This window comes from Nycticebus coucang, chromosome 20 (genome assembly GCF_027406575.1).
Source record: "Nycticebus coucang isolate mNycCou1 chromosome 20, mNycCou1.pri, whole genome shotgun sequence".
NCBI lineage: Eukaryota > Metazoa > Chordata > Mammalia > Primates > Lorisidae > Nycticebus > Nycticebus coucang.
Window position 1 is genome coordinate 11,832,530 of NC_069799.1, and position 11,243 is coordinate 11,843,772.

Sequence of the window (11,243 nt, forward strand, 5' to 3'; positions counted from 1 at the left end):
TTTTGAAGATAATTTATTTTATTTATTTTTTTTTTTGTAGAGACAGAGTCTCACTGTACCACCCTCGGGTAGAGTGCCATGGCGTCACACGGCTCACAGCAACCTCTAATTCTTGGGCTTACGTGATTCTCTTGCCTCAGCCTCCCGAGCAGCTGGGACTACAAGCGCCCACCACAACGCCCGGCTATTTTTTTGTTGCAGTTTGGCCGGGGCTGGGTTTGAATCTGCCACCCTCGGCATATGGGGCCGGCGCCTTACTCATGAGCCACAGGCGCCGCCCCAAGATAATTTATTTTAAACACTAACTAATGTCCACTTAATTGAAATGACAGGAAAGTGGGACGGTGCCTGCGGCTCAGTGGGTAGGGTGCCAGCCCCATATACCAAGGGTGGCGAGTTCAAACCCAGCCTCAGCCAAACTGCAACAAAAAATAGCCAGGTGTTGTGGCAGGTGCCTGTCATCCCAGCTACTCGGAGGATGAACCAAGAGAATTGCCCTAGCCCAGGAGTTGGAGATTGTGACCTGTGACACCACGGCACTCTACCAAGGGTGAAAAAGTGAGACCCTATCTAAAAAAAGAAAGAAAGAAAGAAATGGGAGTAAAGTTATGCCAGTAGCCCAGAGAATGAAGTTAGATACGTCAGCACTGTGGTAGATGTGGAGATGGACACAACTTGCCTGTGATAGACTTCTCATAGAGGTAAGCAAGATTTACTGCAAAGAAAATCTGGGAAACACTTTTGAAATAAGGGGAGTTGGTTGGAAATAAGCTTACGTTAGTCACATTGAGTCTTAGTATCAACGAGTCAAACTTTTTGGCTTTAGCTCTAAAACGTCATGTTGCCAGCATAAATGTCTGAGATGAAGGTGCCTGTGGCAGACATTAGGGAGAATAAGCACACTGTGCTTCAGTCACACCCACAACCCTAGTTTCCCAAGGGCAACTCAGGTTATATCCACTGCAGAAGGTTGGCCTTCCAGGAAAACTGTCAGGCAGGTGGCATAATTGACAAATGTTTTTGTACACACATGATAGCTTAGAAGAAACATTTCAAGAGTTTATATAACATCTGTATGGATAGAGTTGATGATTGTAAAAATATGTATGAAATTTACCATTTAACTGTGTACCATTCACGTTTTATAAATACATGTACATAGTCCAGGTGCGGTGGCTCATACCTGTAATCCCAGCACTCTGGGAGGCTGAGGCGGGTAGATTGCCTGAGCTCACAGGTTCAAGACCAGCCTCTGAAAATAACTGGACATTGTGGTGGGCGCCTCTAGTCCCAGCTACTTCAGAGGCTGAAGTAAGAATCGCTTGAGCCCAAGAGCTTGAGGTTGCTGTGAGCAATGATGCCAAGGCACTCTACCCAGGACAACTGAGTTAGATTCAGTCTCAAATAAATAAATAAACAAATAAAAATAAATCAAGTGAACAAAATACAGTAACCCTCAATGAATTCCAAACAATAAAATAAGGATCCCCAGAAAGACTAAAAAATAAACGAATAAATAAATCGGAAACAATACAGTGACAATTATTTTAAATGTAAAATTGCATAATCTTTGTGACCTCTGGTCTTTTGTTGAAGCAGCCTAAACTTTGAAAATGGAGGCCTCTCAGGCCTCAATATCCAATGGAAATAAAATACGAGTCGTGTCTCATTTTAAGTTTTCTAGTAACCACATAAAATGAAAGGGGTGAGAGTAAATGTAATTTCCCATTTAACCCAAAATATTAAAAATATTTAGATATGTGGTCAATATATCATTAAGGTTTTTGGATGTGTTAAATCTTTCACAATCACTTTGTATTTTCAGATTTTAGCACATGGCACTTCAGGCCAGCCATATTTCAGGAGCTTAGCAGCCCCTTGTGATGACTGGCTGCCACACTGAAGTACAGCTTTGAGAGCTCTGACACCTCTTACTCAGAGAAATGGTCTGTGGCCTCATGCAGGAACACCCACTTCCCAGCCAGTACTTCTCAGGTGCAAGTGTGAAAGAGACAGTACCTGGAAAAAGAGCAGTGCTTGCAAAAGCAGGGAGTGTTGATAGGTAGAATGCTGCCACCCACCTGTTGCTTGGCAGGGACAAATGTCACTTCCAGTCAGTCAACAAAAGATGTGAGGCTCCAGGAGGAGGGAAACCCATGTCTTCGGATCTGTCTACAGTCTTGATCTCAAGGGCTTAGATGGTAGGGAGAAATAAATAGAAGGCAAACTTAGGGGTTTGACAGTAAGGGTCAGGTTGTGGTAGTCTGTTTCCTACTGTGGTGTGGGGCACTGTGTCAGTTTAAGCATAAATCACATGCACACACATCTACATGCATTTCTGTAAAACTCAACACCAAATAAAAAGAGATTCCACTTTGAGCAGAAAAGGGCTGAGGCATGGCGGTTCACTCCTGTAAACCTAGCAGTTTGGGAGGCTGAGGCAGGTGGATTGCTGGAGCTCAGAAATCTATAATAATTATTATCATTATAATTACTGGTAGCAATTTTTGTTGCTGCTGCTGTTTCAGAAATGGTGATAGAAACACCCAGTAAAGCTTTGCTGCCTCCGGGTGCTGCTGGCTTACTAGTTTGGCATAGATTTCAGACCTCTTTTGTGAAGCTACAGGCCCTACCATGGATGAAGAAGAGCCTCAATCAAAATAGAGACCAGTCATACTGTGAACTTGAAGTTGGAGGGTGGGACGTTTCTTGGGACACATAATAGATGAGAGTCACAAAGCTCTTAGTGCAGGAAAACCTGTGATGAATCATAGGGTTTGTCCATGAGGCAGATCAGATTCCAGCCACTGAGTGAAATACACTCTCATCTGCAGATCTGGGAAAATACACAATTGATGTGTTCCAGCAGCAGATAAGACTGTCTGCTAAGAAGGAACCTGCCACTTTACCCCACATCTCTGTTTCTACAGACCAAACAGACATTCTCAGGAGGAAAACCCCAACGTGGTTCCACCACATCATGATAGTACAATATCATTTTCTCTGTATTTTTTCACTTTCCCCTTCTCCATTCCATTACTGTATATGGAGTATCTGGTGTAGGTGCACCAGCATAGACTACTTTGTTTCTTTATACTAAGTGACCAAGACAACAAGAGTGACACTCTGTCCCCCACTCCCGTCAAAAGGAAAGAAACATCGTATAACAAGTCCTAATTTGGGTATGGATGTCACATCTGTGATTTCAAGCAATGATTGTATGGAAATTGCTACAAATAAAATACTCCAATTATCTTTTCTTTTTTTGGAGGCAGAGTCTCAGTGTTGCTCCGTGCTAGAGTGCCGTGGTGTCAGCCTAGCTCACAGTAACCTAAAACTCCCAGGCTCTAGTGTTCCCTCTGCCTCATCCTCCAAGTAGCTGGGATTTCAGGCACCTGCCTTCCCCTCCCAGAAAAATATAGACTTTTGATAGAAACTCAGCTAGTCACTGACCCTAACTCATTAATTCACTTCCTTATAGTTACTTACAGCTACTCTTTAGCCCTAGTCATTATAGTTGCTTTCTGTCTCCGGTCAAGCAGATCTTGTTACAAGGCCCTAACTTCTCTTACTAGTTTCTATATGATAACTGGTTTTTTTTTTTTTGGAAACAGAGTCTCACTATGTCACCCTAGGTAGAGTGATGTGGTGTCACGGCTCACAGCAACCTCAAGCTCTTGGGTGCAAGCGATTCTCTTCCCTCAGCCACCCAAGTAGCTGGGACTACAGGCGCTTGCCACAACGCTCAGCTATTTCTTTTGTTGTAGTTGTCGTTATTCAGCAGGCCCAGGCTGGGTTTGAACCCACCAGCCCAGGTGTATGAGGCCGGCACCCTGACCACTGAGCTATGGGCGCCGAGCCAGTATAACATCTTTAATGTTAAGAAATCTGAAGTTTCTATTTGAGATGTTTTTTAGATCCTAGATTCCAGTTTGTCTGCTGACACCAGCCACTGTGAAGATCCCCTCTGAGGAACTAAGTGCAAGAATGTAGCTTTCAGGTGGTGCCTGTGGCTCAGTGAATAGGGCGCCGGCGCCATATACCGAGGGTGGTGGCTTCAAACCCAGCCCCGGCCCAACTGCAACAACAACAAAAAAATAGCCAGGCGTTGTGGCAGGCGCCTGTAGTCCCAGCTGCTCAGGAGGCTGAGGCAGGAGAATCGCGGAAGCCCAAGAGCTGGAGGTTGCTGTGAGTCCTATGACATGACACTCTACTGAGGGCGGTAAAGTGAGACTCTGTCTCTACAAAAAATAAATAAATAAATAAAAATAAAGAATGCAGCTTTCAGTGGTGCCTGTAGCTCAGTGGGTAGGGCACTGGCTTCATACACCAAGGGTGGCAGGTTCAAACCTGGCCCTGGCCAAACTGCAGCAAAAATACAGCCGACTGGGCTGCACCTGTGGATCAAAGGAGTAGGGGCCGGCCCCATATGTCGGAGGTGGCGGGTTCAAACCCAGCCCCTGCCAGAAACTGCAAAAAAAAATAACATATATATATAGCCGGCCGTTGTGGCAGGTGCCTGTAGTCCCAGCTCCTTGGGAGACTGAGGCAAGAGAATCACCTAACCCCAGGAGTTGGAGGTTGCTGTGAGCTGTAACACCATAGCACTCTACTGAAGGTGATAAAGTGAGACTCTGTCCCTACCAAAAAAAAAAAAAAATAGCCGGGCATTGTGGCCGGCGTGTGTAGTCCCAGATACTTGGGAGGCTGAGGCAAGAGAATCACTTAAGCCCAAGAGTTTGAGGTTGCTGGTGAGCCACGGCACTCTACCTAGTGCAACTTAGACTCTGTCTCAAAAAAAAAAAAAAAGTAAACTCTCACATCCCTGACCTCTTTACCCACCAAAATCCCCTCAAAAACTCCAGTGTGAGACCCCTCAGGGAGGGAGAGTTGAGGTTCCCTCCCACTTCCTCATTTGATAGACATTCGATTATTAAACTCTGGTGTATTGGTTTGTTGCAGAAAGGACAAAAACCTGGTAGGTACGTAACAATGACATCACGCAGTCTTCCTGCGCCTGGCTTATTTTACTTGGTATAATATGTTCCAGTTCCATCCATGTTGTCCTAAATAAAGAATTTCCTTCATTTTGAAGGCTTAATAGGATTCTATTGTGTATATAAATGATATTTTTGGTACCAGTTATCTGTTGATGGGCACTTTGCTTTGCGTCCATATCCTCACTATTGTGGATAATGCTGAGATAAACTTGGAAATGCAGGTATCTCTTCAACATAATGATTTACATTTCTTTAGATACAGAAGCACTGTCCCGAAAGTAGAAAGCCTTTCTTTCTTCTTTTTTTCTTTTTTAAGACAAAAGTTTCACTCTGTCACTTTGGGTAGAGTGCCATGGTGTCTCAGGCCATCCTCTTGCCTCAGCCTCCTTACTAGCTGGGACTACAGGCACCTGCCACAACACCAGGCTAGTTTTTTCTATTTTTAGTAGAGACTGGTTCTCACTCTTGCTCTTGCTCAGGCTAGTCTCAAACTCCTGAGCTCAAGTAATCCTCCCACCTCAGCCTCCCAGAGTTCTGTGATTACAGGCGTGAGTCACCATGCCCGGCCTCATGCTGGAACTTTAGAACAGTGGGTTCTTGGGTGGTCAGACAAAGAATTGAAAGCCACACCACTGGGCGGCGCCTCTGGATCAAAGGAGTAGAGCGCTGGCACCATATACCGGAGGTGGTGGCTTCAAACCCAGCCCTGGCCAAAAACTGCAAAGAAAAAAAAAAAAAAAGAAATTCAACACAAGAAAGACACACCACTAAGGAACACAGAGCCACAAAAACAGACTAAGATGGGCAAATGTCCCTTGTGAAAAGAGAGCCAGAAAAAGGAAAACCTGTTTGCCACCTTCATGGGCAATCTGTCCAGGGAGGCACTTCAAACCACACTAGGGTGTATCCTGGCCAGAGACTTTAAGTTGATACACCCTTTCTGAGTGGAGAGGCAACCAGGATGACATAAAGACTACACGCCACATTGGAGTATTCAGAGTTTATTGATAGACACAAAAAAGCTCTACAAAGGTTTAGGCTTAACAGTAGAGGGGTGGCTGACATTGCTCACCAATCTTTACTAAAATTTCCTTTTTTATTTTTATTTTTTTTAGAGACAGAGTCTCATTTTGACACCCTCTGTAGAGTGCTGTACCATCACAGCTCACAGCAACCTGCAGCTCCTGGGCTTAGGCAATTCTCTTGCCTCAGCCTCCCGAGTAGCGGGGACTACAAGGTGCCAGCCGCAACACCCAGCTATTTTGTTGTTGTTGTTGTTGCAGTTTGGCCGGGGCGGGTTCGAACCTGCCACTCTTGGTATATGGGGCCTGTGCCCTACTCACTGAGCCACACGCACTGCCCTTTTTTGTTGTTGAGACAGAGTCTCAAGCTGTCGCCCTGAGTAGAGTGCTGTGGAGTCATAGCTCACAGCAACCTCAACTCTTGGGCTCAAGTGATCTACTTGACTCAGTTTTTCTATTTCTATATTTCTAGCAGACGCGGGTCTTGCTTTTTGCTCAGGCTGGTCTCAAATCTGCAAGCTCAAGCAATCCACCTACCTTGGCCTCCCAGAGTATTAGGAATACAGGCGTAAACCACTGCGCCTAGCTACTCAAATTTCTACTTCTTATATATCTAAAGCTACCTTTTTTCCAATATGGCATTCTTAATTTTCATTGTTCAAAGAAAGATCACATTAACCTTTAGTATAACTCAGTGACTTGTTACAACATTCCACTTTAAAACATAATCTTCTAAATCAATCCACCCAGACCACTCGAGATAGATATCCCCTGGGTGGGGGCCAAATCCATAAAACAATGAGAGACAATGACGGTTAGGTAGGCCTTACTTCAAACCAGATCAGCTGTGCCATGTCTGCTCCAGACTGCCTGACCCCATCTTATTCTCACCACGTGCTTTCACAGGTCCGCCTCTGCCGCCTTTGCCCTGTTGTTCTGTCTGCCTTTGAATAAATTCGATCCTACCTTAATCTCTGGCCCTATGCTTTGTTTTAACTATTTCTCTCAGGCTTGCTTTCCTGAGTTCCCTCTGAATAATAAGCAGAGGCTGCTTTTTGCTTTTCAGAGACGCCCTTCATATGTATATGCGTATAATTCATAAAAATATATATTTTATGTTCAAGGTTCAGTGAAAATACCCTCCATCAAGGGTCACGTCCCTAGCAGGAGCTAATTCTTGTCTAAAAAGAGCTACAGCCAAAATACCCCTTACTCGAGCCCCTTCCCGCCCAGGTCTAATCGCCTTTATGGTCCCTTAAGGATCCAGGGGACCGGGCCTGGAGCCTTAGCCAATCAGTGGCTCGGATGCGAGGCCTGTCCAATCAGGTGCACAGCTGGAAGGAAGGCAGTTTCCCGGATCTGGCTGGGCTATTTATTATTTATTTTTGGGACAGAGTCATTTTATTGCCCTCGGTAGAGCACTGTGGCGTCACAGCTCACAGCAACCTCCAAGTCTTGGGCTTTAAGCTATTCTCTTGCCTCACCCTCCCGAGTAGCTGGTACCACAGGCGCCCACCACATCGCCCCGGCTATTTTTTGTTGCAGTTGTCAATTGCTGGTTAGCAGGTACGGGCCGGGTTCAAACCCACCACCTTCAGCCTATGTGGCTGGCGCCGTAACCCCTGTGCTACGGGCGCCGAGCTGCTGGGCCATTTTCCTTAGCGCGAGACACCGAGTTGGCGTCGTCTTTCCATTGTTCTCTCTCCAGCGGTCCTTAGTTATCTCTGCTACATGCCCTGGCATCCTGTGACTTTCCGGTACCGGGAGATTTATAGGGAGGAATCCAGGATACTTTGGAATCTGGGAAATGGTGAGTGTGAGACGCTGTTTCCCTGGGCTGGGGGTCGATAGGTCGTGTTGGATCCAGTGGAGGTGGCTTAGGCCGGACTTGGGCCTCGCTCCTCAGCTCTGGAGTCTTGAGACTGACGTTCACACTGGCACATCTTGTCCTTGAGTCCCCTACAGTCACAGGCAAAGGTTGGGCAGGCAGCTGGGACCCTGGGCGTCCTGTCTCTGCAAATTTACTTCAGCCTCATCTCTGCGCCCCTCAGCCCCACCGCTCCCTCGGATTGGGAGGGACAGTGAAGGTTCACCAGGAGAGGATTCCGACGGGGTGTGTGGGGTTCACGCGCGAGAGGAGCTGGGCTCCGTGAGGTCCTCAGGCCCCTCCTTTCTCCTATTAAAAATTAAACCCAGAAAACTAAAAGTTCATTTGGGCAAATGGTAGTTTGTGAACCTGTAAGTCCTCAACTATGGTTTGGGGCCTCATGGGGAGCCCCTGGATGCCCTGGTGCTCGGAGGAGTCTCTTGTAGTACCCTTCCTCTAAAGAGCTATCTCGCAGGGGAGGGGGGCCAATGGCTCACGCCTGCAACTCAGCACTCTGGGAGACCAAGACGGGTGGATCAGTTGAATTCAAGGGGTTGGAGACCAGGCTGAGAAAGAGCGAGACCCCGTCACTTAAAAACAAAAAATAGGCGGTTGTTGTGGCAGGCGCCCATAGTCCCAGCTACTTGGGAGGCTGAGGCCAGAGAATCTCTAAGCCCAAGAGTTTGAGGTTGCTGTGAGCTATAACACCACAGCACTCCACCCAGGGAGACTGAGCGAGACTCTGTCTCAAATAAATATCTTTCTCCTTGGGTTGTTAAGGTTTTCTTTTCCCAACCTGAGCTTCAATTTCTTGAATACACATTGGTTTTCAGGCAATGAAATGATGGTATTGAAGGAGAAAGGCAGCTTTCTTTCTTTCTTTTCTTTCCTTTTCTTTCTTTCTTTTCTTTTTTTTTTTTTTTTTTTGACAGTGTTTCTGTGGCCCTGGGGTAGAGTTCTGTGCTGTCACTGCTCAGAGCAACTTGAAACTACTGGACTCAAGCCATCCTCTTGCCTCAGCTTCCCAAGTAGCTGGGACTACAGGTGCCCACCACCACACTCAGCTATTTCCCTGGCAACCCCCTCACCCTTTTTTTTTTTTTTTTGGTAGAGACAGAGTCTCTCTCTTACCCAGGCTGTCTCAAACTGCTGTGCTCAAGCAATCTAACTGCCACAGCCTCCCAGACTGCTGGGATTACAGACGTGAGACACTGGGCCTGCCCTTTTGATTTTTTCAGACTTGGAATGGAGAGGAAAAAGTATCTCAAATGACGAGGAAAGCTCACCCCAGTGAGGCAGTACAAGAACCTGCAAAGCAGTTTGCACTGAGGTGGTCATTCAGTTCTTTAATAAGCAGTAACAGGTGCAGAGCATGGTGGCTCACATCTGTAATCCTAGCACTCTGGGAGGCCAAGGTGGGTGGAGTTTGCTCAGGAGTTCAAAACCAGCCTGAACAAGAGCTTCTTATTATTATCTATTACCCCTTGTCTACTAAAAAAAAACTAGGGAGGTCTATAATAATTGACCCAGCAAAAAGACCCCTAAAGGCCCCCAACTGTCTCAGCCTGAGTCCCCGCACATCTCAACACTCCTTCCCCAGGCAAAATCTGGAAACAGGTTTCAAAATAGAATAAGGAAGTTCCCTGAGTTCCCCAAACTCCTAGCCACAGGTAAAACAATGGTGAAAGCTTACTCAAGCTTAGTTTCCCAAGCTAAGTTTGTCCTGGTGCCAACCACCATGCTGTGGCCCCCTTGAGCCAACTCTGTAACCCCACCCATGAGCTAACCAGCCACATTCTGCTTCTGTGCTCACCAGCTTGCCTGCCAACACAGCACAAAAATGGTATAAAAATCAGCCTACTCCTCATTTCGGGGCCATTTGACCTTTGGGGCGGTGACCCACCTGCGCAGGTATAATAAATCACCATCTGATTTATACCTAAAGTGGGGTCCCAGTCTTTCTTCCAGGCGGCATGAGTACAACAGGCCTTGTGTCAGGCTCCTGTTGTCTGGCTATTTGGGAGGCTGAGGCAAGAGGATTGCTTGAGTCTCAAGAGTTTGAGGTTGCTGTGAGTTATGATGCATGCAGACTCTTACTCTGAGTGATAGTCTGTCTTGAGGGAAAGGAAAAGGGGAGAAATATCTCTGTTGCCATCAGCACAACCATTCCCTAAATTCATCACCTTCAAAAAAAGTATTTAGTAACTCTAAAATATATTTTACCCTTAGAGCTTTGAAGATAATAAAATATTTCTAATGAAATATTTTTTCCAGAAAAGGTAGCTTTCTGGAAAAAAAAAAAATCTAGTCTTGACCATCTTGGGGTGCTGGGACGCCTGTGTTGATAGGCAGTACAGGAGGTGAGTAGCAGGTGGGCCTAGTCTCGTGGTCTTGCCCCTCTCCTGTTCCACCCCAGCCAAGATGCCACAGTACCAGACCTGGGAGGAGTTCAGCTGTGCGGCTGAGAAGCTCAATCTCGCCAACCCCATGAAGGCACGTGTGGTTCTCAAATACAGGCATTTGGATGGGAGTTTGTGTATGAAAGTAACAGATGATTTAGTTTGTTTGATGTGTAGAACAGACCAAGCTCAAGATGTTAAGAAGATTGAGAAATTCCACAGTCAGCTTCTGTGACTTATGGTAGCCGAGGAATCCCAGAATGTTACCATGGAAACAGAATGACTGGTTTGAAAGGAAGATTCTGTTTGTTGTGTTCTTAGGAAGTAAATATCTTTTGAATGTGAGAAAATGTCAGAATAGAAAATAATGTGTGTAATGAAGTGGACTATTCAAAAACCAAGAGATCATTTTCTGTATTTTCTTGTTAATGTTTACTTTAGAGAGCTAAAATGTAAATGCTTTCAATTAGAAAGCCTTTATTTATTTTTGGAAATTGAACAAGAATTGTATCTATCTTGGAAACTTTTGGTTTTGATGTTGGATAAAACATATAATTCTTTGATAAATTTGTATCAGTAATTTGAAAATATCAAGAAAAACCAGTTCTTCCATCAATTTAGTTGATCAGTCTTTAAAAGAAAATTTACCATTTTGTTAGATTGATATATTTAATCTAACCATTTTGTTAGATTTATTTCTTTTGGAGAATAAAATTTGTGCTGTTGATGACCAATAAATATAAAATACGGTAATTAGAATTAACTGTACACCATAATACACCAGGCTGCGTATGAGTATGTAGTCATTATACCTAAAAAAGCAATTATAAATGACAAGTATGCTTTTCTTTAACCTTTCCAGCTTTAAGCTGTAATTTGTAGTGTAAGGGATTTATAGTATTATCAGTTTGTTGAGCAGTAACAAACTTAGCAAAATCTGGCTTTCAGTACTTAA

General features: G+C 45.1%; 1 protein-coding gene across 1 annotated transcript; it reads left to right on the plus strand.

The window, feature by feature from the left end:
- Positions 1-10,268: 10,268 nt before the first annotated feature.
- On the plus strand, positions 10,269-10,735 carry LOC128572696 (signal recognition particle 9 kDa protein-like). Its single transcript, XM_053572738.1, has one exon. The coding sequence runs from the start codon at positions 10,311-10,313 to the stop codon at positions 10,521-10,523; it is 213 nt and encodes a 70-aa protein (XP_053428713.1). The 5' UTR covers positions 10,269-10,310; the 3' UTR covers positions 10,524-10,735.
- The last annotated feature ends 508 nt before the right edge of the window (positions 10,736-11,243 follow it).

Coding starts and splice junctions, on each gene's coding strand:
- LOC128572696 (XM_053572738.1), top strand. CDS start 10,311: ATGCCACAGTACCAGACCTGGGAGGAGTTCAGCTGTGCGGCTGAGAAG.